At 56.0% G+C, this 24,094-nt stretch overlaps 2 protein-coding genes across 4 annotated transcripts in view; one reads left to right on the plus strand and one right to left on the minus strand.

Moving 5' to 3' along the window:
• Positions 1-24,094, plus strand: part of Cyfip2 (cytoplasmic FMR1 interacting protein 2) — an 89,290-nt gene that overhangs the window by 45,138 nt on the left and 20,058 nt on the right. For all 3 annotated transcript variants that reach the window (XM_069993908.1, XM_069993909.1, XM_069993910.1), the window contains 9 exons: positions 407-560; positions 1,335-1,491; positions 1,975-2,071; positions 3,398-3,474; positions 5,480-5,588; positions 7,111-7,230; positions 8,117-8,316; positions 10,898-10,985; positions 23,054-23,197. In XM_069993908.1, the coding sequence (XP_069850009.1) occupies positions 407-560; positions 1,335-1,491; positions 1,975-2,071; positions 3,398-3,474; positions 5,480-5,588; positions 7,111-7,230; positions 8,117-8,316; positions 10,898-10,985; positions 23,054-23,197 (1,146 nt within the window). The remainder of the gene's footprint in view (positions 1-406; positions 561-1,334; positions 1,492-1,974; positions 2,072-3,397; positions 3,475-5,479; positions 5,589-7,110; positions 7,231-8,116; positions 8,317-10,897; positions 10,986-23,053; positions 23,198-24,094) is intronic.
• On the minus strand, positions 12,123-15,314 carry Fndc9 (fibronectin type III domain containing 9). The gene is made up of 2 exons (XM_069993986.1): positions 15,191-15,314; positions 12,123-12,807 (listed from the first exon to the last, which is right to left on the minus strand). The coding sequence occupies exon 2, from the start codon at positions 12,798-12,800 to the stop codon at positions 12,123-12,125; it is 678 nt and encodes a 225-aa protein (XP_069850087.1). The 5' UTR covers positions 12,801-12,807; positions 15,191-15,314.

The raw sequence follows: 24,094 nt of genomic DNA on the forward strand, positions 1-24,094 counted from the left end.
ATGGGGCGAAGCTGGGCAGTGCTGCCCGGGAACTTCAGGTCCAAGGGGTGCCCTGGGCATCAAAAGGAGCTTCCTTCCCAGCTGGCCAGTTTCCCCTCCTGGAGGTTTTCACAAGGGCTGTCAGTGGTGGAGCCGGTGGTGGAGCCATCCGCCATGTTGCCAGACCCTGGACAGCTCACACACACACACACACACACACAGCTTTCACAGTGCCAGATTTACTGCTCCACCTAGACAGTAATTTGTGAGGAAAGGAAGGAAGGAAGGGAGAGAGAGAGGGAGAGAGAGAGAGAGAAGGAAGGAAGGAAGACAGATCCTACAAATAACCTTCAGTAACTTTCCCCCAGGGTGGAGGCCCAGCCTTTGACCTTGACGTTGACCTTGTCCTCTTCCTTTCTTTCTCCAGCTGTACATGGTGCGCACCATGCTGGAGTCTCTCATCGCCGACAAGAGCGGCTCCAAGAAGACCCTGCGCAGCAGCCTGGACGGGCCCATTGTCCTCGCCATCGAGGACTTCCACAAGCAGTCCTTCTTCTTCACCCATCTGCTCAACATCAGCGGTGAGCGCCGGGGTGGGCGGGGCCCAGGGAGGAGCCAGCGCCCAGCCCCACCAGACCACACCCTTGACTTTCCCGGTGGAATCTGGGAGATGGGCGGGGCATCTGTTAGGACCTGGCAGAAGGTGTCTGATCATTGATTAGGGGGAATAGATCAGGGGACGCCACGCTAGCCCTCAGGGCTCCGGAGAGGCCCGCCACCCTCAGCTGGGAATCCCCGGCATGCCAGGGTTGGGCAGGAAAGGCAGAGGGAGACCCCAGGATGTGTGAGCCTTGATAGTGCGTAAAAGAGAGTGATGCTAGCAATCTAGGCACCCATCCGAGGCAGACAGACACAGAGACAGAGACTGTCTTGGGGTGTTCTTTCCGTTGTTGCTGAGTTTGGGCAGTGCTGTGCTTGGAACTCAGGGCCTTGTACAACCCGGTGTTGTGCTGTAGTTGTTTTGTTGTTGTTTTCAGAAACAGTCTCACTTTTTTTCCCCACCCCAGGCCAGCCTCAAACTACTCTGCTCCTCTGTCCTCTGCTTAGATGCATGCTAGCACACCTGGCTTCTTGGTTGAGATGAAGTCTCTCTTGCCTTTTTCTGGGCTTTGGGCCTTGAATCTTGATCTGGCCCATCTCGGCCTCCTTGAGGAGCTGGGATGACAGGCGTGAGCTGCCACGCCTAGCTCTAGACTTCGGCTGTGGATAACTCTGTGTGGTGGGGGGATAGAAATGGTCCCACAACTCCCCCCAGGACCCCCACTTCCTCTCACCACCTCTCCCTGTGCCCGCAGAAGCGCTGCAGCAGTGCTGTGACCTCTCCCAGCTCTGGTTCCGAGAGTTCTTCCTGGAGCTCACCATGGGCCGGCGCATCCAGTTCCCCATCGAGATGTCCATGCCTTGGATTCTGACGGACCACATCCTGGAGACCAAGGAGCCTTCCATGATGGAGTGAGAGGCGGGGCCTGGGCTGCAGGGGCGGGGCCTGGGTTGCAGAAGGCAGAGGCCTGGGCCTTAGGGGCAGGGCCTGAGTCACAGGGGGCGGGGCCTGGGATGCAGGGGCGGGGCCTGGGCTGCAGGGGCGGGGCCTGGGCTGCAGAAGGCAGAGGCCTGGGCCTTAGGGGCAGGGCCTGAGTCACAGGGGGTGGGGCCTGGGCTGCAGGGGTGGGGCCTGAGCTGTAGGGGGTGGGGCCTGGGTTTCAGGGGCGGGGCCTGGGCCACAGAGGGCGGGGCCTGGGCTGCAGATGGCTCCCCAGGCCTCATTCGCCTCCACTTTGCCCAGCGAGGCCGCCCAGCCCCGGGGTCCGGCCTGGCCCCGGGTCTTCCCCTCACCGGGCCCCCCTGCGCCTCCCAGGAAGCTCGGATCCACCCCCCCCCAGCCGGTTGGTAAACCACCCGCCCTCCCCTCTGCCCCCTCTTCCCCCCCCCCCGCAGGTACGTCCTCTACCCGCTGGACCTGTACAACGACAGCGCCTACTACGCGCTGACCAAGTTCAAAAAGCAGTTCCTGTACGACGAGATCGAGGCCGAGGCGAGTGAGCTGAATGTGATCGCTGGTGTTGGCAGGCGCAGGGGACACGCTGCTGTCACAGGCCACCTTCGCGCCAGCGCCTCCCAGGGCTGGGATTCCAGGCGGGAGCCACCCTTCCCTGCTCGTTCTTTGAGATGAGATTTCCCAAACTCTGATTTTTCCTTTTCTTTGTCCTCCCCTCCCCCCATACTGGCCTCAAACCACAGTCCTCCTATGGCTGCCTCCCAAGGAGCTGCCTGGAGTGGGGGGGAGGGGGGGAAGAGGGTTCCCCTGGGGATCTGGATGCTCCCAGTCCAGATCAGAGCCCCCTCCAGGCCCACCCCCCAGCCCCCCCAGGCCCTGTGCTGTGTGTGAGCCTTTGAATGAATTCGCTCTGGGGCTGAGCCCCTGACAGGGAAAGAATCATGGATGAACCCTTCCACCACCACCACCCCCCCCAAGTGTGCCGGTATCTTCGTACCCTGCTGCAGCCCCAGCCCCATCTGCCCAAACCCCACCGTTGTCTTTCTCTGGCTTTGGTCTGTCTGCATCAGGAACGCCATAATCTGTGGGCAGAGTGATTCATTGAAGCCCAGTGTGGAAGTGGGGGCGGGGGGGCGGAGCAGCTTTTACATTTCTAACCACGTTATTATAATCAGATTTGCAAAGTAAAAACACACATCAAAGAACTGTAAAAGAAATAGAACCAAGACAACCTATGGGCAGTGATGGCCGCTGGGTGGCTCTAGGGCGAGCCCAGTAAGTACGAAGCCAGGGAGGTGACAGGTGGAGGACTTCACATCCAGGTCAGGGCTGAGGAGTGGAGCCATGATGGGGAGGTTGGTTCCCCTGCAGCCCTTTTGGGCTCTGTGTGAGTTTGTGCGTGAGTTTGTTTCTGTGCGCATGCGTGTGCACACCAGTCCTGGGGCTTGAACTCAGGGCCTCACACTGTCATTTGGTTTTTCACTCAAGTCTGGTATGATGTGGGAGTCTCACAGACTTTCCTGCCTGGGCTAGCTTTGAACCGTGATCCTCAGATCTCAGGATATAGGCGTGAACTTCGCTTCATCTGTTAACTGAGTACCTTGATTACAAGGGGTAATCGGACTTACCTGGACACAGACTCCCTCCCTCCCTCCCTTCCTCTCTTCCTTCCTTCCTTCCTTCCGTCCTCTCTTCTCTCGCCCTTCCTCTCTCTCTCTTCTGTTTTCCTTCAAAGCTGTCTTGAAGTTCAGAACATGCTTGGGGGAGGGAATGCAGCCCCAGCCACTCTGTTCCACTCCCTGGAGTTTGTGTAACGGCCATCGGGTGGCGCTGCTGTGTGACTGTTCCCGCTTCCCTCCTCAGGTGAACCTGTGTTTTGATCAGTTTGTCTACAAGCTGGCGGACCAGATCTTCGCCTACTACAAGGCCATGGCGGGCAGGTAGGAGAGCCGGGGCTGGACGCAGCCATCCTTCCCAACGCTGTGTCTAGAAGGCACATCGTAAGGAGAAGAGAGCGATTCCGTGGGGCTGGGCTGGGTGCTAGCATCCTTGGAGAGGAGCGATGGGCAGATACGGTGCCAACTTCATGGGGCAGAGAGATGCTGATGAGAAAAGGAGGCTGTGTGCTGTCTTACGAAGAAGGACGGTAAAATGCAGGGCTTGGGGGAGCGGAGATAGAAAGGCAATATGAAAGCGAACAATATGTTCCTGGAAATGGCAGGCAAAGGGAACTTCCTGTGCTGAGTCCCTGTGGCTGAAGCAGCAAAAATCCTAGAGCCTGCCTGATTCAGGTGTTAATGCCAGTTAATGTCCCGCTGGTGGCCACGAGAGGGCACTGTGAGGAGCTGGGAGAGGAAGGCAGGGCAGATCAGCACCTGGGCATGTAGTGCGCGGGGCGGGCTAGTAGCTTCGTGCTAATTTGCTGGCCCTTTAAAAAAAAAAAAAAGTAGAAGTCTGAGCCAGGCCAGGTGCTGGGTAGCACAGGCCTGTAATCCCAGCTACTCCTGAGGCTGCAATTTGATGATTGAACAGCCAGCCTGAGCAGAAAAGTCAGCTAGACTCCATCGCTAGAATAACCACGCAGAAAATGTGGACTGGAGGCAGAGATCAAGTGGTAGAGCACCAGCCTAAGTAAGCCAGCAGGAGCAAGAGCATGAGGCCCAGAGTTCAAATCCTGATGAAAAGAGAAAAAAAAGTCTGGAGAAGGGATGGGAGCAAGGATGGATGTGTGAAAAGCAGACAGGAAGACAATGGAGAAGCTAACGCAGAGAAATGGCGGGTTTTACAGAATCCTGACATTACTGGGGGTATGTTAACTAAACACCAGGAATTCCTGTGTGTGTGTGTGTGTGAATTCAGTTGGGGCAGCCTGGGCACTGTCCCTGAGCTCTTGTGCTCAAGGCTTGTTAGTGCTCTACCACTTTGAGCCACAGCTCCACTTCCAGTTTTTGAGTAGCTAATTGGAGATAAGTGTCTCACGGACTTTCCTGACTAGGCTGGCTTTGAACGGCAATCCTCAGATCTCAGCCTCCTGAGTAGCTAGGATTACTGGGGTGAGCCACCAGCGCCTGGCTTACAAATTCAAATTTTTATGTCAGCACAGTAATGGGAGTGAATGTCATAAGTCATGTACTCACAAACTATGGAAATGGAAAATGTCATGTTACACATGTATGCATGTGTGCGTATATAAACATTGTGCGGGTCCTAGTGTGCTTGAACTCAGGGCCATGTTCTCACTCAGCTTTTTCGCTCAGGCACTGGTGCTCTACCACTTGAGCCACACCACCACCTCCAACTTTTTGCTGATTACGTGTAGATAAAAGTCTACTGGAGGGCTGGGAAGGTGGCTCAGTGGTAGAGCGCTTGCCTTGCATGCATGAGGCCCTGGGTTTGATTCTTCAACACCACATAAGCAGAAAAAGCCAGAAGTGGCGCTGTGGCTCAAGTGCTCACCTTGAGCTGAAGAGCTGAGGGACAGCGCCCAGACCCAGAGTTCAAGCCCCACGACCGACCAAAAGAAACAAAAAAGGCTACCAGAGTTGTGTTCCCCGGGATGGCTTGCAGCCATGATTGTCCAGCCTCAGCCTCTGAGCCCCCAGCGCCCAGCGCTCCGCGTGCTTATTCATGATCAGTCTCACAACTAAGGCGTAAACTCCCTGAAGACAGGAACCCCACATCTAGAATGTTCCCTGCGTTATACTCAGCACAGACTCAACTATCTTGTGGTAGACAGACAGACAGACAGAGGCAAGCAGCCCATCTGTAACTGACTTGTTCCCCCCATTCTGAGCTCCTGGCTGGCACTAAGCGCTCCCCAGCGGCCTGCAGACAGCGCTGTACTGCGGAAGGGAGAAGGCCGTGGGTGGAGCAGGTCTGCGGCGGAGCGAGGGAGGTGCTGTTCACCAGGGGTCTAGTGGATCTGTTTCGCTTGGTTTTTCCCAGCGTGCTCTTGGACAAACGCTTCCGGGCCGAGTGTAAGAATTATGGGGTGATCATCCCGTACCCACCCTCCAACCGCTACGAGACGCTGCTGAAGCAGAGACACGTGCAGGTATGGGGTACGGGGCGGGCCGTGCGGGGGGACCTCAAGGAAGATGGCCCCTGCCACCTTCGTGCCCAAAGCCGGGGTGCTGTGCCCAGGAACTGCCCAGCGGAGGGCTTCTGAGACGTGGGTAAAACCCAGGCAGAGCCTTACGGACTTTGCTATGTCGTAGGGTTCCTCTCCTATCTGCGAACTTGCCTTGGGAGATCGGGAACCCCCAAACCCTCGCATTCTAACCTGCAGCACCCCTCTCCCCTCCCCACTTTCTGATGGGCAAATCTCCCCTGGGGAACGGAAGCGGACCATGATGCCTTCAGAATGGATCCCAGCAGACCAGCCAGGGCAGAAACTGGGGTCCCTGTATGTGTGGGGGTGACCCCGAGGGAGAACATTGACCCTGGGGAGCTGGAAGACATTGCAGTGAGCCCAGCGGCATCAACGGCCGGCGCCCCAATGAACGCTGAGCCCCACCCTCCCCCCGCCCTTGGCCAAACGTCCATGTCCTCTGCCCTCTGTACTTTTTTTGGGGGGAGGGGTCCCCTGGTTCTTGTCAGGGGCCAGAGCTGAGACCAAAAAGGCACTGGGAAAAAAAGGAAACCCCTCTTAACCTTGACAGTCCCGCGTGGTCCCCTCGCTGTGAAAAATCCACGGGAAGGGAGAGAATTGTACGAAAAAAAAGCAACATGTCCACCACCTCCGCCAGCTCAGGGGCACGGAGAGCGATGCTTTGGGGGTACTCTGTGCACCCCACTGCAGCAGCGGGAGAACCCCCCCTCCCCCCCAGGACTCACAGCCCTGACTGGCGTGGGCAGAAAGCACCGTTATCCTGAGCGAAATCACAGCTGCGCGCCGGCGCTCAGCACCGTGCATGCACTCGGCGCTCAGCACCGTGCACTCGGTGCACACAGCAGGCGCTCAATAAATGCTGCTGGCATCTCCCCAGCAGCTGCAGCCCTGCCCTGCGTGTCCCTGTGGCACAGGGCTGGGAGGGGGTGCTGCCAGCCCAGGAAAGAGGCAGGGAGAGCCTCGGGGCTGAACTTGGGGCTCCCCGCACCCCGCCTGCCAGCCTGCCCTCCCCCAATGAGTCCCAATTTTCCCTGGTTTTCCGTAGTTGAGAGGACAGCAGGGATCTCCCAGGGTGTGTGTGCTCACTGTGTGTGTGTGTGTGTGTGTGTGAGAGTGTGTGGCAGGTTACACACACACACCTTTTACCCATGGGGAACACGTTGTGGATATCAGGACATTTCACGGTGCGTGTGCCAGCCCGCAAACAGCAAACACCAGCTCACCCAGATGCTGAGCCAGACACCGCCTCCATGCAGCCCTCCAGACTCCCCGCCCCCAGCCCAGCTTCCTGCCCCCCTGCATTGGATGGACAGGTGTCTGAGAATCTTACCGAACTCCCCTCTTCTCTCCACCCTGCCTTTCCTCCTCCCTTCCTCTCCCCTCCTCCCCTCCTCTCCTCTCCCTTTCCCCCCCTCCCCTCCCTTCCTCTCCCCTCCTCTGCCCCACCCGCTTCCCCTGCCACCAGCTCTTGGGTAGATCTATCGACTTGAACAGACTCATTACCCAGCGCATCTCTGCCGCCATGTACAAATCCTTGGACCAGGCCATCAGCCGCTTTGAGAGCGAGGATGTGACCTCCATTGTGGTAAGGGGCTGGGGCTGGGGAGGGGAGGGGGCTGGGGATGGGGAGGGGGCTGGGGCTGGGGAGGGGGCTGGGGAAGGGAGGGGGCTGGGGCTGGGGAGGGGGCTGGGGCTGGGGCTGGGGAGGGGGCTGGGGCTGGGGAGGGGGCTGGGGCTGGGGAGGGGAGGGGGCTGGGGAGGGGAGGGGGCTGGGGAGGGGAGGGGGCTGGGGCTGGGGAGGGGGTCCTGCTCCGGGTTGCTGCGTGGGAAGTGTTGTTGGCTGTACTGGGAGGTGGAGATGCCCCCTGCCCCCCAGGGAGCCAGCCAGGGCACAGGAGGGGCGCGTGGTGGGTGTTGTGCCAGCTCTGCTGTCCCTGCCCAGAAGCTCTTGATCTTTGTTTCACATGAGACCCCATGAGTCCTGTCCTTATCTCCTCAGTGAGAGAGAGAGAGAAAATAAGAGCAAAGATGGAGCGTACCAGAACATACCCCCCTTTTGGTCAATGATGGGGCGTGAACTCAGGGCCTGGGCGCTGTCCCTGAGCTGCTTTTGCTCCAGGCTAGCGCTCTACCACTTGAGCCACTGCACCACTTTGGACTTTTTCTGTGTAAGTGGTACTGAGGAATCGAACCCAGGACTTCACACATGCTGGGCAAGCAGTCTGCCTCTGAGCCACCTTTCCAGCCCCTTCCATTGCCAATATTCCATAGCAAATGATCTCAAAACACCCAAAGCCCAAAATTCCCGTGTGTCAGCCTGACAGGAAGAGCTAGAGAGGTCGTGGCCTGCCATGGACGGTGCGTGGTCGAGGCTCTCTATCGATGGTGACACCAGGGCTCAGGAGAAGGTGAGCGGGTGCGGGGGATTCTGGGGAAAGTCTCCATGGCCCAGGGCTTCTCTCCCGTGGCAGGAGCTGGAGTGGCTGCTGGAGATTAACCGCCTCACACACCGGCTGCTCTGCAAGCACATGACCCTGGACAGCTTCGACACCATGTTCCGGGAGGCCAATCACAACGTCTCGGCCCCCTACGGCCGCATCACCCTGCACGTCTTCTGGGAACTGAACTTCGACTTCCTCCCTAACTATTGCTACAATGGCTCCACCAACCGGTACGGTGTGTGTGTGTGGGAGGGGGGTCCCTGTTCCCCCAGGGTGGGGGGGGGCTGGGCCCGCTGCCTGCTCCCCACAGGGTCACTTGGGCTTGTGGAGCCTTTGGGCCAGAGGAGGGAAGCAAGGAGTCGAAGCAAAGACCATCTCCCGGTGGGGTCCCCGAGCCAGGTGGCCCTCAGGGGACGCTGTTGGCTCTACAGCAGGGAGGCTGGGGACGGCCCTCGCCATGGGCCATGGGCCCACGGAAAACCCTGCGGGATGCAGCAGCTGCAGCAGGAATAGACACGCGTCAGCCTCTTGCCTTTAGAGACCCTGGATCACACTGGCCGTGCAAGGACATCCACGCATCTGCCCATGGGAGCGCAGAACACACCCGCACAGCACGCACAGGCAATGCAGAACACACCCACACAGCACACACAGGAAATGCGGAACACACCTGCACAGTACGCGCAGGAAATGCAGAACACACCCGCACAGCACACACAGGAAATGCAGAACACACCCGCACAGCACACACAGGAAATGCAGAACACACCCGCACAGCACACACAGGAAATGCGGAACACACCTGCACAGCACACACGGGTGATGCAGAACACACCCACACAGCACGCACAGGAAATGCAGAACACACCCGCACAGCACACACAGGCGGTGCAGAACACACCCGCACAGCACACACGGGCAATGCAGAACACACCCGCACAGCACACACGGGCGATGCAGAACACACCCGCACAGCACACACGGGCAATGCAGAACACACCTGCACAGCACACACAGGCAGTGCAGAACACACCCGCACAGCACACACAGGCAGTGCAGAACACACCCGCACAGCACACACGGGCACGGCAGAACACACCCGCACAGCACGCACAGGCAATGCAGAACACACCCGCACAGCACACACAGGCAGTGCAGAACACACCCGCACAGCACACACGGGCACGGCAGAACACACCCGCACAGCACGCACGGGCAATGCAGAACACACCTGCACAGCACACACGGGCAATACAGGGTGGGCCTTGCCTCCCACGAGGGGCTCACAGTCCTGGGCGCGACAGGATGGGGTTCCTGCGTTCCCACAGAGCTTTAGCGCCTGGAGGGAGAGGTGAGACCTGTCCTCACGTCCAAAAAGAAGTATGGAAAAGGATGCAAGAATGTGTACGCATGTGCAGATCCTGTGCAGTAAGGGCTGTAGCCAGGTAGATGTAAGCATGTGCAGATTCTGTCAGTAGGGGCTGTAGCCGGGTAGATGTAGGCTTGTGCAGATCCTGTGCAGTAAGGGCTATATATGGGTAGGTATATGCAAGCGCAGATCCTGTCAGTAATGGCCTATAGCCACGTCCAAACACGAGTGTGGAAGGGGAAATGTAAGGATGCACACACGTGCATATCCTGTCAGGAAGGGTAGGTGTACGCAAGCGCAGATCCTGTCAGGAAGGGTAAGTGTACGCACGCGCAGATCCTGTCAGGCCCCATAGTCCAAAATGACTATGGTAGTGCAGATCCTCTTAGTAACCCACTGCCTGGTTTGGGCCCTGAGTGAATCCTGTTGTATTGAGTGAATCAAAGACCTGTGAAGCACTGCAGATGCACCTGGATCCGCCCACCAAGCAAGGCAGACTTCCATTTCTATGAAGACTGGGGCATTTGATGCACCTGAGCAAGAAAGGCTTTGCAAGTCAGCAGTGGCCCAGGCCACAATCAGTAGGTTGTGTTATAGTTACCAGCCATCCTGGTACAGTCTGTGAGCCTGCATGTTACTGACATCTGTGTGTGCCTGTGTGCACGCATGTGTATACACACTAGGCCTGGGGCTTGAACTCAGGGCCTGGCACTGTCCCCGAGCTTTTTTTTGGGGGGGGGGAGGTTGAAGGGGGGTTATGGGACTTAAACCCTGGGCCTGAACTGTGCCCTTGAACTATTTTGCTCAAGGCTGGTACTCTACCACGTTGAGCTACAGCTCCACTTCCGCTCTCCTAGTGGGTCACTGGAAATAAAAATCTCACGGACTTTCCCTGCCTAAGCTGGCTTTGAATGGTGATCCTCAGATCGCAGCCTCCTGAGTAGCTAAGATTACAGGTGTGAGTCACCAGTGACTAGCTGCCTTGAGCTTCTCTTGCTCCAGGCTGGAGCTCTTCCACTTGAGCCACAACTCCACTCCTGGCTTTTTGGTGGCTAATTGGCGAGAAGAGTCTCACAGATTTTCTTGCCTGGGCTGGCTTCAAACCACAATCCTCAGATGCCTCAGTTTGCTGCTTGGATCTCATACTGAGTCCAGGTCTTGAAACCGGAAGTGAAGTTGGAGCTCCCCCAGAGAAGGCCATGTTGGGGCCTGGCTCACTCTGGACCATCTTAACCCATGGTGCACTGGGCAGCACTAAGCTGAGCCCGGGAATGCAGGATGGAAATGCAGACCGTAGGCAAATAGGAGGATTGCTGGAAGAGCCTAGAACCTTCTCAGACAATCCCTGGGTCAAGGGAGGGAAGGCCCGTGCCGTCCCAGGCTTCCTGAAGTATATTACGGGGACCCATCTAACCTCTCCCCCACCTCTCTTCTCCTTCTAGTTTTGTCCGGACTGCTATTCCTTTCACCCAAGAACCACAGCGAGATAAACCCGCCAACGTCCAGCCTTATTACCTCTACGGATCCAAGGTGCGTTGCTGTGCCCAGGCCAGGGGAAATCAAGAGGTGTCGGCGAGCGAGGTCCAGGCAGGGAGAACCGCGAAGGATATGTGTCTTTATTTTGTTCATAACTTAGCAGGGGTGGGGTGAGCAGAGGCTGGGGGGGCAGAGGAGGACTGGCGGAGGCGCTGTGACAGGTGGACTGACGTGGGCGGGGAAAGGGGTCTGTGCACCTGTTGGTCCACGCTCAGCTCTTGACTTTCTCCTGATTTCTTGGTTGATTGGTGTCATTTCTCTCCAGTGGATTCTGGGATTTTTCTGCTCCCATAAAACCTTCAGCAAAGGGCTTGGAGGGGGGTTTCGGGGGTGGGGGGCTCTGAGAAGGAGTTGGTGCATGACCGGAGCTAGTGCCAGGTCAAATCCCAACGGAGCCACTCTAAGTAAAACCAGTCCTCTTCCCTTCCTGATTTGTTTCCCCAAACCTGACAATGGGTGAACCGCGCGTCTCCCTTCTTCCTCGGCTCTGGCTGGTCTTCCTTTTGATCAAACACCAGAGCAGGTCTGGAGTTCAGCCGCCAGCCGATCGCAGCGGCCGTGGCCTAGCGTAGCAGTCTTGGGTTTCTGTGATATGAATTGGGCAGTCGTTCGCTCTCTGTCTGCAGTCGGAAGCTGTTGCTTTGCTCACTGGCGGGGTAACATAAACCTGTCAGTTTTGTAGGTTAGTTGTTGTTGTTTTTTTTTCGTTTAATGGGTTTTAAGAAGCGATGGATTTCAAGAAAAAGTGTTGTGCGTGATCAGGAAGGCAGCTGATGGGTTTTCCTTGAAGTGACGGTAGGGTGTGGGGCGTGTGGGCCTGCTGGGGACGTGGGAAACACTCCAGAGCCTGGCTTTCCTTCCCCCCCCAAAATGCCGGAAAGTATGGCTCGGAGCCCACCCACGACCCAGCCGCGGCCTTGAAGACGCCGCGTGGCTGAGGCCGAGCCGTCTTCGTGCCTGGGCTCCGTGCGTGCTGGCTTCGGCTTGATACTAAAATCGTGCCTTGAGTTTTTCACTGTCCCCCTGCCCAGTGATGACCTTGGGATGGAAGCCATGATCGGCCCCTTCACGCCATGGTGGGGGGAGGGAGGGCCTTCCGTGTCTCCCCTCCCCACCACGCGCACACATGGGTCACTCCCTGCCGGGGGGCAACCCGGCCAGCCGGCCCCCGCCCTCCCTGGGTAGGACCCCCCCCACCTCAAGGCCATTGCGGGGCGCTTCCCCCTCGGCCTCGGCGCCAGCTCCGGAGTCCTTGCGAGCTAGCTCCACCAGGGGGAGCCCTTGCGGGTCTTCCTCCCTCTGCCCCAGCGCGGGGACCTCCTCAGGCCATCTCACCAGCCCGTTGGCTTCCTCCATGTGGCCGGCCCGGTAAGACCAGCGAGGCTCGTGGCAGCGGATGCACCAGAACTGCAGGCAGATGAACGCCAGGACGGCGGTGAAGCAGGCCAGCAGGATGGCCATCAACACCCACAGGGAGAGCTGGGGGTCCACCAGCGAGCCCCCGGCGGCCAGCGGGCTCCTGTCCAACGTGTGGAACATGGTGCAGTGGTGTCTGTAGGGGAAAGCGGCCTCCTGACAGCCCACGCAGAGAAAGTAGAGGGTGGAGGGGGCCAGATGCTCCAGAGCCACCGAGCTGGCGGCCCGGGGCACCCTCTCCTCCCGGTGGAAGCTGTAGCGGAGATAGCTGGAGAAGATGCTGTTCCAGTTGGGCCTGTACGTGACGTGGTAATAGCCCTCCAGACAGGGCTCCGACGGGGACCAGGAGACGACGGCGCCCGTGTGAGACACGTTCCCAACCTCGATGTTCATCCCGAGGCTGGAACCAGAATCACAGTGAGGAGCAGAGTCCCCCCAGACCTGCCCCACGGCCACCCCGCACCCGGCGAACCCGAAAGGAACCCGGGGGTGACCCCGTTACCTGACTCAGCCCGGCTACCCAAGAAACAGCAAGAGCGACCACCTGCCCCGAGCCAAAGGCTCACCCAAAAACTCTGATCCTCACTACTCGGGAGGCCGGGAGCTGGGGGATGGCAGTTCAAAGCCAGCCCAGCGCGGGAAGGGCTGTGAGACGCTCATCTCCAGTTAACCAGCAAAACAAAACAAAACAAAACCAAAAAGCTGCAAGTAGAGCTGCGGCTCAAGTGGTAGAACACTCACAGCCTTGAGAGAAAAAGCTAAGAGCCCAGTGTCCAGGCCCTGAGTTCAAGCCCCAGGACTGGCATAAAAATAAAATCTAAACCAAGGCGGTCTCCTGTCAAAGATCTGGCCTTCGGACCACATTCCACCCTGCCTGAAATCCTCTAGAGGAGCTATTGCTTGTTGACCCCCCCCCAAAAAAAAAAAGGAAAGAAGACTGAAAGAAAAAAAAAGGCAATAGAAAGAAAAATGAGTGAGACTCCAGGGCGCCCCCTTTCCGTTCATCCTCCCAGGTCAGTGACTTACTCTCAAGCGATTGTTCTACCTAACTCTTCCTTGCCTGGCCTTCTGACTGCGCCCCCCCCCCCCCCCCCCCCCCGGTGCTGTGGGCTGTTATCTAGAACATTCTGTCCGGTGCTTTTTTTAGCCTCCTCGCTCAATTGCCCATGACCGGTGGAGATGCACTTCGTCATGTGCCAGTAGCTGCCTTAACTCTAAAGCTTCAGCCTGTGTGTGTGTGTGTGTGTGTGTGTGTGTGTGTGTGTGTGTGTGTGTGTGTGTGTGTGTGTGTGTGTGTGTGTGTGTGTGTGTGTGTGTGTGTGTGTGTGTGTGTGTGTGTGTGTTCAGAGCCACAGGTAGCAGGAAATGACATTGCACCAGCCAGCGCTGACCAACGCTCCTGAACCCTCAGAACCCCGCCCCCCCCCCCCCCCCCAGCGCACGGGCTGCCCAGATCACGGCAGGTGATTCCCGAGCAATCGTGGATGTCTTGTGATCGTCACCCTGTCAGATCTAGATGCCCATTGTGCAGACTAGCCACCCGAGGTCCCTCCGCTGCGGCCCGCAGCTGCTCGGCCGCTCTTTCTGAGCGGAGTGAGTGGCGTGGGGACGGGTACCGCAGGCAAGCCGGCCGCACCACAGCCCAGGGGCTGTGTGTGTGTGGGGGGGGGCAAACCAGAGTCTCTAGGTTGCTAGCCTCCCTGAGAGCCATCTGCAAATGGTTTGCTTTTTCTTTAGTTCTATGAGAGAGGGGGAGTGGGGAGAGGGAGGGGAGGAGGGAGGGAGGGAGGGAATGTGTGTACATCTCCTCCATTGAATCTCCCTGGATCAAAGATCTTGACGATGGCTGTAGTCAACCTACGTAGGTTTTAGTAAACATTTCTCCATGCTTTCTGCCCCCCTATCCACCCTCTTCCCCATTTCATTTTATGACACAATGACATGATTTCTGTTTTGTTTTTTTTTTAAAAAGCAATCACATTTTAATCCAGACTGGATAATAAGCCAGACTCGTTTTGATTACCACCTGTGTCTGTCTGTCTGTCTCTCTCTATCTCTCTATCTCTCTCTCTGCCCTGCCTCCCCTGTAACTCCTTCATTTTTGTGTCTGATTCCTGGGGTGAGCGCGCCGGAGGGAAGACACAGCCCTGCGTGATTTTAACATCCTCGTGCTCAGCGTGCTCAGACGCGAACTTGCGAGGCTGGCTGCACACGCCCTCCCAAGGCAGACGGTGTGGAAGCAGACGGAAGCTTTAAAAGGCTCCCCAGGGCATCCCCTTCCCAGCCACGCACCCACTGCCTTCATCCACCCCTGCGGCACGCAAGCTCCGCAGCACAGACCACCGCCCACTGTCCACGCAGACCACCACCCGCTGTCCACGCAGAACACTGTCCACACAGCCCATGTCCACACAGAACACCGCCCGCTGTCCACACAGAACACTGTCCACACAGCCCATGTCCACACAGAACACCGCCCGCTGTCCACACAGAACACCGCCCGCTGTGCATACAGAACACCGCCTGTTGTCCACACAGAACACCGCCCACTGTCCACACAGCCCATGTCCACACAGCCCACCGCCCGCTGTCCCCGCATCGTCTCAGATCCTCAACTTCACCTTCACCACCCCTGATCCAGCCCCCTCCCCCACCCCCACCCCAACTCCGGATTCTACGTGTTCCCCACTTCTAGCTCGTCAGGCACCACTCACTTGCTCGGCCCTTCTCCCAGCCCGCGTAGGAAAAGGAAAAGCCATTTCCATTTGCAAGATGGTGCTTACCTGATGTGAGCCGGCCAGGTCTGGACACAGCTCCACCTTCCAAGGCAGAGGAGACCTGAGCTGAAAGACCAGCGTGGCGGCCTCTGCTCTGGGTTCTTCTGGAAGTGTGTGTGTGTGTGTGTGTGTGTGTCTCTCTCTCTCTCTCTCTCTCTCTCTCTCTCTCTCTCTCTCTCTCTCTCTCTCTCTCTCTCTCTCTCTCTCAGCAAACCCCACGGTCGCCCCCACCGCTCACATCATTCACGTCTCCACATCAGCACCTCTCACCATGGCAACCTGCACGATGCTCGCAGGGAGCAGGCCGGAAGAGCTTTCTGCCCAGTGACAGAAACTCTCCTTTCTTTGACCATTCAAAAACAAAGACAAAGCACTGTAAAAGGATCTCCAAGGTGACAACCGATTCTCCCACCTTCTCTCATTGGCTAGTGATTTTTTTTTTCAGTCCACCTAGATCCTCGTGGAACAACAGCTTCCAATGTAGCAGCTGGTCCACGGCGAACGGGAAATTGGTGCTCTCCTGCCTTTACCCTCCTCCTCCACCTCCTGTGTATCTTTTTTTTGGGGGGGGCAGTCCTTGAACTCAGGGCCTGGGCACTGTCCCTGGGCCTCTCTCTGCTCAAGGCTAGCACTCTACCACTTGAACTACAGTGCCACTTCTGGCTTTTTCTGCTTATGTGGTGCTGAGGAATCGAACCCAGGGCTTCTTGCATGCTTGGCAGGCACGTTACCATTAAGGCATCTTCCCAGCCCTCTTGTGTCTCTTGTTTGTTCCTTTTTCTTGCTTCCTGGATTACTTCCTGGGTCCGTGGTGCTTCTGGGACAGGCCTAGCCAAGTTCCTTTAGCTATCTGAATCCCGGCTGCATCTCCTGTAAAATGAAGGGCCAGCAGGTTGGAGATGAGTTCTGAGCCCTGGTCACACCGTCGCAAACACAGCACTTACCCTGGGGTGACCAGCACCACCCCCTCAAAACATATCAACCCAGCACCCCAGAATGTGTCTTGTTTAGAAATGGGAGTGTCTGCCTGGATGTCATAGGTTACAGATCTGCAGTCATCCTAGCTAGGTGCTGGTGGAGACTCACACCACAAACCCTAGCTCCTCAGGAGGCTGAGTTCCGAGGATCGTGGTTGGAAACAAGTCTGGACCGAAGAAGCCCATGAGACTCTTCTCTCTGATTAACCAGCAAAAAGAGCTGTGGCTCAAGCGGTAGACACCAGCCTAGAGTGAACAAGCCAAGTAAGAGCATGAGGCTCAGAGTTTCAAGCCCCACTGCTGGCATTAAACAAGAAAAGAAGAGGGGGAAAAGAAGTCAACCATTTTATGTTTCTGTACCTGACAGCCCCATGCCTTGGCGCACGCGTACATTCTTCTGTTATATGTGAAAACTGAAAAACTGGTTTCAGAGAGGAAATGAGGAGAATAGGGGTCACCAGAGGCTGAGAAGTGTTGAAGATGGAGAGCTGGCTCACGGGTACCGGGAGCAGGTGAATAGGGAGGACCCTTTCTAGCCTTCCACAGCCCCAGAGAAGAACATGGCCGACAGCCATTCACATTACTCCAGGGCCTCTAGTGGAAAGGATTTGAGATGTCCCCCACACGAAGAAAGAGCCCAAATCTGTGACCCCACATCAGATCCCTGTATTGCAATGTCGCCCTGCGCGCCCGTACATACGTTTAATGGCTGTGGCTCAGTTTTAAAAGTCATCTTCCTGTTTCTTGGCCACAATGTCCAAGCAAACCCAGGCGAAGCGTTCCTGGTGACTCATCTCCGTGAGAATCCAGCAGGAGGAGCTGTGGGGTGAGTCACTCCTCCCCCGACCCAGGGTCTCCGGGAGTGCTGGAGGAGTCTCTGAGGGACACCTGCTGTGCGCCGGCCAAAAGCCGTTCTGCACAGACAAGCCAGAGCCGCGGTGTGCAGACAGACAAGCCAGAACCGCGGTGTGCAGACAGGCCAGAGCCGCGGTGTGCAGACAGACAGACAAGCCAGAGCTGCGATGTGCAGACAGACAAGCCAGAGCCGCGGTGTGCAGACAGACAGGCCAGAACGCGGTGTGCAGACAGACAAGCCAGAGCCGCGGTGTGCAGACAGACAGGCCAGAGCCGCGGTGTGCAGACAGACAGACAAGCCAGAGCTGCGGTGTGCAGACAGACAAGCCAGAGCTGCGGTGTGCAGACAGACAAGCCAGAGCTGCGGTGTGCAGACAGACAGGCCAGAACGCGGTGTGCAGACAGACAAGCCAGAGCCGAGGTGTGCAGACAGACAGACAGACAGGCCAGAGCTGCAGTGTACAGACAGACAGGCCAAAGCCTCAGTGTGCAGACAGATAGACAGGCCAGAGCTGCAGTGTGCAGATGGACAGACAGACAGGCCAGAGCTGTGGTGTGCAGATGGACAGACAGACAAGCCAGAGCTGCGGTGTGCAGACAAACAGACAAGCCAGAGCCGTGGTATGCAGACAGACAAGCCAGAGCCATGGTGTGCAGACAGACAGGCCAGAGCTGCAGTGTGCAGACAGACAGGCCAGAGCTGCGGTGTACAGATGGACAGACAGACAGGCCAGAGCTGCGGTGTACAGATAGACAGACAGACAGGCCAGAGCTGCGGTGTACAGATGGACAGACAGACAGGCCAGAGCCGCGGTGTGCAGGTGGTTCTCCAAGGTTATGCTTTGAAGAGAATTTTTTTTTTTAAAGAAAGAAACATGCCGGCATCCCAAGGCCTGCGGAAGAACAGGGGAACGCGCTTCCCGTTGCACACACGCGCACACACGGTGCACACACACACACGGCGCGGAACTGCTTGCAGTGCTCACAGGGGACATCTGTTTGACCGTGAGCTTTTTTTTTTTTCTTGCACCAATTGAGACTCTCAAAAGAACCCTGGGGAGCTTGGCACCCTCTTGTCTCGCAGGAGCCAGAGAAGGGGCTGGCGGGCTGTAGGCCCCACAGCCCAGGAGAATGTCCCTCCTCCCTGCCCTACCATGCTGAGCACAGCAGAACATCACAAAGCCAGGGAGGAGGGCAGCAGGGCCTCACGCTGGGCGGCCCAGAGCCTGAGCACCTGCCCGGCCCCAGCGCTGCTTCCTGGCCCCATGGGGTCCTCTGTGTGGGGATTCTCATTGTCTAAGAGGGAGAAGCAGGACCTTGAACTAGAATGGCGGGAGTGAAGAACTAGAAGACACTCGATGGTAGTCGGCAGGCCCCGGGACCACCGGCTCACCTGGAGAAATACCGCAGCAGATGTTTCCTCCGCTGGGCAGCGGGAGCCCTGGAATGCACGTAGGCCCCTAAGGGCGTTGAAAGCTCCCACAGCCAGGCGCCGGTGGCTCGTGTGTATAATCCTCGCTCCTCAGGAGGCTGAGATCTGAGCATTGTGGTTTGAAGCCAGCCTGGGCAGAAAAATCCCTCAGACTCTTTTCTGTGTAATTAACCCACCCAATGCCTGACTGGAGGCGTGGCTCGAGTGGTAGAGCACCAGCTGTGAACAAGTAAGCTGAATGAGTGCATGTGTTCAAGCCAAGGAAGGATGCAAAAAGGAGGAGGGGACAGAGGGAAGGAGGGAAGAGAGGGGCGTGTCCCTGTACTATTCATCCTGGCCCTGTCTGCATTTACCTGCAGTAGTGTTGGATTGCTGAGCTGCACTTGCAAGCTGAATTAGAAGGCAGTGTTTGTGAACTGATGGTCTTCATTAGAGAAACTGTGTCAGCAACAGGAAATTAGAAACAGTTTTATTTCTTCTTGGGAATCTCTGAAAACAGCGATTATGATTTCAGAGAGTAGAGAGGCAGATTGCTTACAAGTTTGGTTTGCCAATTAAATGGACCTCGTTGTTTGAACTGGCCGGTCATGTTCTGGCGTCCACATCTGGTAAGGGTTGGAGACCTTTTGACTCAAAGCCGCTAGATAGATAGATAGATAGATAGATAGATAGATAGATAGATAGATAGATAGATAGATAGATAGATAGATGAGTATCTATAAATATAGAGCTAAATAGGTATCACTTAAAAATGGTTTTTTTTTTAAAAAAAGCTGGGTGCCAGTGGCTCATGCTACTTGGGAAGCTGGGATTGGAGGATCAAGGTTCAAAGCCAGCCTGGGCAGGAAAGTCCATGAAACTCTTTATCTTCAATTAATCATTAAAAAGCCAGAAGTGGAGCTGTGGCTCAAGTGTGGTAGGGCGCCAGCCTTGAGTAACAAAGCTAAGGGGCGGCGCTGAGTTTTAAAATAAAGGTTAAAATGGTAAACAGCATATATTCCTACCATAAGTTTTCTCCAAATTCCTCTATAGATAGATATTACAGCACCCACAGACTATTAGATCAAGCTGTCTGTCTGTCTGTCTGTCTGTCTGTCTGTCTGTCTGTCTGTCTCTCTCTCTCTCTCTCTCTCTCTCTCTCTAAAATACTGTTTGTTGCTTTTCGGGGAAATGTGATTATCTCTCAGTTGATGGTGTGGCTCTGTGTTCTCAATGGGGCTCGTTTGCTATTGATGGTCTGTGGTTTGCTATTGACGATCTATGGTTTGCTATTGATGATCTGTGGTTTGCTATTGATGGTCTGGTTTGTTCTTGATGGTCTTTGGTTTGCTATTGCTGTTCTGTGACTTGCTATTGATGATCTGTGGTTTGCTCTTGATGGTCTGTGATTTGCTATTGATGATCTGTGGTTTGCTCTTGATGGTCTGTGATTTGCTATTGATGATCTGTGGTTTGCTCTTGATGGTCTGTGGTTTGCTATTGCTGATCTGTATTTTGCTATTGCTGGTCTGTGTTTTGCTATTGCTGGTCTGTGTTTTGCTATTGCTGATCTGTGTTTTGCTGTTGTTGATCTGTATTTTGCTATTGCTGGTCTGCGTTTTGCTATTGCTGATCTGTGTTTTGCTATTGTTGATCTGTATTTTGCTATTGCTGGTCTGTGTTTTGCTATTGCTGGTCTGTGTTTTGCTACTGCTGGTCTGTGTTTTGCTATTGCTGGTCTGTGTTTTGCTATTGCTGATCTGTGGTGTGCGGCCGAATTGGAATGGGCTGGTCCTCATGGCAGGAGTCTGTTAGAAGTCTCTCCTGGGGAAACTGAGTCCTCCGTGAGCGGCGCTGCTCTGGGGTGCGAGCTGTCTCCGGGGTGCAGGCATCTCCAGTCACATTGCATTCCTGTTTTTCTTTGCCAAACCTCAGAAAATGCCCCGGCTCCCCTATTCCCACATCTTCTCAGTGGGGCCCAGCCTCCTGCTGAGCCAGCAGGTCAGAGCGTGCCTCGGGGCTGCGTGTGCATGCGCGGTGCGTGGCATGGGTGTGCGTTTCCTCCTGCATGCGCGTGTGCTGTCTTTGGGGGAGTTGGGGGGTGGGGGAGCGTGCTCCCTGAATCCCGCACCTCTCACGCGGGTTCTTCCTGCATGAGATCCATCGCGTGGGTAGAGCCGCCGAGGCCTAAAAACATCTGGATCAGAATCTCCTACGGACGGGAACACCAGCCAGAGGTCCTCCAAAGCATACCCAGTGCCCTGGGGGTGGGGTGTTTATAAATCCATGCAATCCCCAGACATTTCCCCTCTGCCCACAGCTGGGAAAACCTGCAGTACAGAGGGCACACATCTGAACCGATGTTTTGTGTGTGTGTGTAGGGAAAGTTGGTACCACAAGCTGCTGGGGGGGGGGGCCGTAGAGGAGGCCTAAGAAGGCCTCCAGCAAGAGCCCTGTGGACTTAGCACCCAGGCAGGGACAACAGAGCACAGCCCCCACCCCCGTCCTCAGGCTGAGGGTCTGCGCTGTCCCCGAGCTTTTGTGCACAAGGCGTTCTACCACTTGAACCACAGCACCACCTTCAGCTTTTTAGTGGTTAATTAGAGGTAAGAGCCTCACCGACTTTCCTGCCCAGGGCTGGCCTCAAACTGTGATCCTCAGATCTCAACCTCTTGAGTAGCTAAGGATGACAGGCGCAAGCCACCGGTGCCTGGCTCTTTTTATTTATTTATTTTTAAATCAGGTCCCATCATCCAGACCCAGTGACGTCCCCTTCTCCACTGTTCCCCTCTCCGGAAATCCTCACCATAACCAACCCTCCCGGGGAAGGTTTGAGCAGGAAGCTGCACTCTTCCTATCTCTGCTTACCGGGTGGGTTGTTCCAGAGAGCCGTATTCACGGCTGTGCATTCTGCACGTAGGAGCAGCGTCCCAAACGCTGATTTCTGTATCCGACTGCCTGTTTCTCCCAGAATTCCCTGCGTGAGTGTGCTAAGCTGGTTGAAAATGCCTTGCGCGGGACACGGGAGAGGGAGGTGAAGGAGAATCGGCTTTCCTGGGATCGGAGGGGAGACCCAGAGTGTCTGCTGTGGAGAGCAGCGTGGGGGCCGTCCCCACTCACGTGGGTGCCGCGCCTCACCCCTGCCGCGTCCCGGTTTGAGCGGGGCAGGATTCAGAGCAGGCTTCTGCCTCTTGGTCTTGGGAGGTGGCGATGAGACAGTCGGGTGGGTTCTGCCCTGAGCAGATGTGGGCTGTGTATTTGATTGTTGTAGTGCAGGGTCGTGGAGAACAGTGCAAATGGACTGCTGAGACAGCCCGGGGCTGCATGTCCAAAGCACAGTCGGGAGCCGAGGCCACAGAATAAGGACTGTGGGTTACAGAAGGCCATTTTAGAGATCTTTGCATAGAGAGAGAGAGAGAGAGAGAGAGCGTGAGATCTCTTGTGTTTCACACCTTTATAACCCTAGCTCCTTGGCAGGCTGAGATCTGAGAATTGAAGTTCCAAGCCAGCCGGGGTTAGACAAATCCTGGAGACACCGATCTCCCGTGAACCAGCAAAAAGCCAGAACTGTGGAAGTGTGGCTCAAGTAGTAGAGTGCCAGCCTTGAGCGGAAAAAAAGTCAAACAGGAGTGTGAGGCCCCGAGTTCAAGTACTAGCACATACATAGACACACACGTGCATGTGCGCACACACACACACACACACACACACACACACACACACACACACACACACACACACACACACACACACACACACACACACACACACCAAAAGAAAAGGTTTATAGAAAAATTAACCATCCTGGACTTTAGACTGGCCTTTTGCTGCCTAGAAATTATGTGACCCCCGCCCCCCCCCCCCACAGCAAGCACTGGCCGCCCTGGTCTGTGAAACGGGGCTACGGAATCATACACGTTTGTTGCGTAGATGAATTGGAAACATCACATTACAAAAACACATCACTGGGGAAGTTGGTTCTTTACAGTCTCACCACCCAACGAGACAATCAGGAACTTGCTATCGGGGTCACATCGTCTCAGACGGAAAGGCATCTTCAAGAGAGATCCCCCCTTGTTCAGCTCGGGTGTCTCCTGGGGTTCCCAGGGAGATGGTGGGAGCCGGATCCTGGGGCCAGCTTTCACAGCCCGCCCTGGTCACGGCACAGCGCCCCGGGCTGAGTTTCGCACTTCTCGCTTTGCAACGCTGCTCTGAGAATGAGGACGAGGCTCGGGGAGGGCCCGGCTGACTTTTCTCAGGCCCTCAGAGATCGCCTCCTTGTCTCCCAGCCCCGTGGTGTTCATTCCCAAGGCACCCTCGGGAAGCCGAGAGTGGAAGAGGTTTAATCAGCCCTGGTTTCGCGGTCCCAAAAATGCCTCTGGAGAAATCAAAGCAGCCATTCTGTGCCGGCCCTGTAGGGCTTAGCGTGGGAACGGCCCGGTCTGTGCATGCGCAGTCACGGGCAGGAAGAATTCCTGTTGTGATCGTGTGTGCCGGGAAGCCCTGGCCCAAGTTCTGTGTGCTGACCGCTGACCACGTGGCCCCAGCGAGGGACTCTGATGCCACGCTCCACCTCCGTCCACTCAGGCCTCAGTCCCTTACTTTGGCTCTGCCCCTGTTTTGCAGCCCCTCAACATTGCCTACAGCCACATCTACAGCTCCTACCGGAACTTCGTGGGACCCCCCCACTTCAAGACCATCTGCCGGCTCCTGGGCTACCAGGGCATCGCCGTGGTCATGGAGGAGCTGCTGAAGATCGTCAAGAGCCTGGTAAGGGAGACCGCAGTGCATTGTGGGGCAGGTGGTTCATCCATCCAGCCACAAGCCCGGCTTTCTCGTTCTACCACAGCCCTACCTTCAGAAATCACCCAGGAGCCCTAGGTCCTACCTAGGTCTCTTAGTGGTTCCTATGAGTCCTTCCGGTGTGTGTCTGTTTACCTGTCAGCGGTTGCCAGGCTTGCTCTCCTTTTGTCCTGTTTTTGATCACTAATCCCAGCAACCCTGATTTTGATCAAGATAGATCTCAGCCAGGCTAGGTGCCCGTGGCTCACACCTGTCATCCTAGCTACTCAGGAGGCTGCGAGCTGAAGATCACAGTTCAAAGCCAGCCTGGGCAAGAAAGTCTATGAGACTTGTATCTTCAACTAACCCAAAAAGCCAGAAGTAGACATGTGACTCAAGTGGTTGAGTGCTAGCCTTGAGCACAAAAGCTTAGGAACAGTGCCCAGGGCCTGAGTTCAAGCCCTGGGACAGACAGACACACACACACACACACACACACACACACACACACACACACACACACACACACGCAAGATCTCGGGTAATAATTTCAAACTCCCCCCCCCAGTATTATATCAATATGAGCAGGTAAACACATAACGCATGTGCTGTTGTTTTTCTATTCCATTGCACACAGCAGACATCTCTAATCAATCCACTCTGTCTCCTTGAAGTTACCAGTACTGTTCTGGCATTAAGGAAGCTAGTATGGGCATCTAATTTCCACTTTATTGCCTGCAACTCTACTAAGCAAAACCAAAATATATAAACCACATCCCCCTGGAAACCTGACACGAAGAAAAAGCCATGTAGAACCACGTTGGAAATACAACAGGAATCACCAGCGAACTCCTTAATTCCTTAGCTTCAGCTATGTATGTGAAA

The sequence above is a fragment of the Dipodomys merriami genome, unplaced genomic scaffold, assembly GCF_024711535.1.
Source record: "Dipodomys merriami isolate MVZ:Mamm:240054 unplaced genomic scaffold, mDipMer1.0.p SCAF_44, whole genome shotgun sequence".
In the NCBI taxonomy this organism is placed as follows: Eukaryota; Metazoa; Chordata; class Mammalia; order Rodentia; family Heteromyidae; genus Dipodomys; species Dipodomys merriami.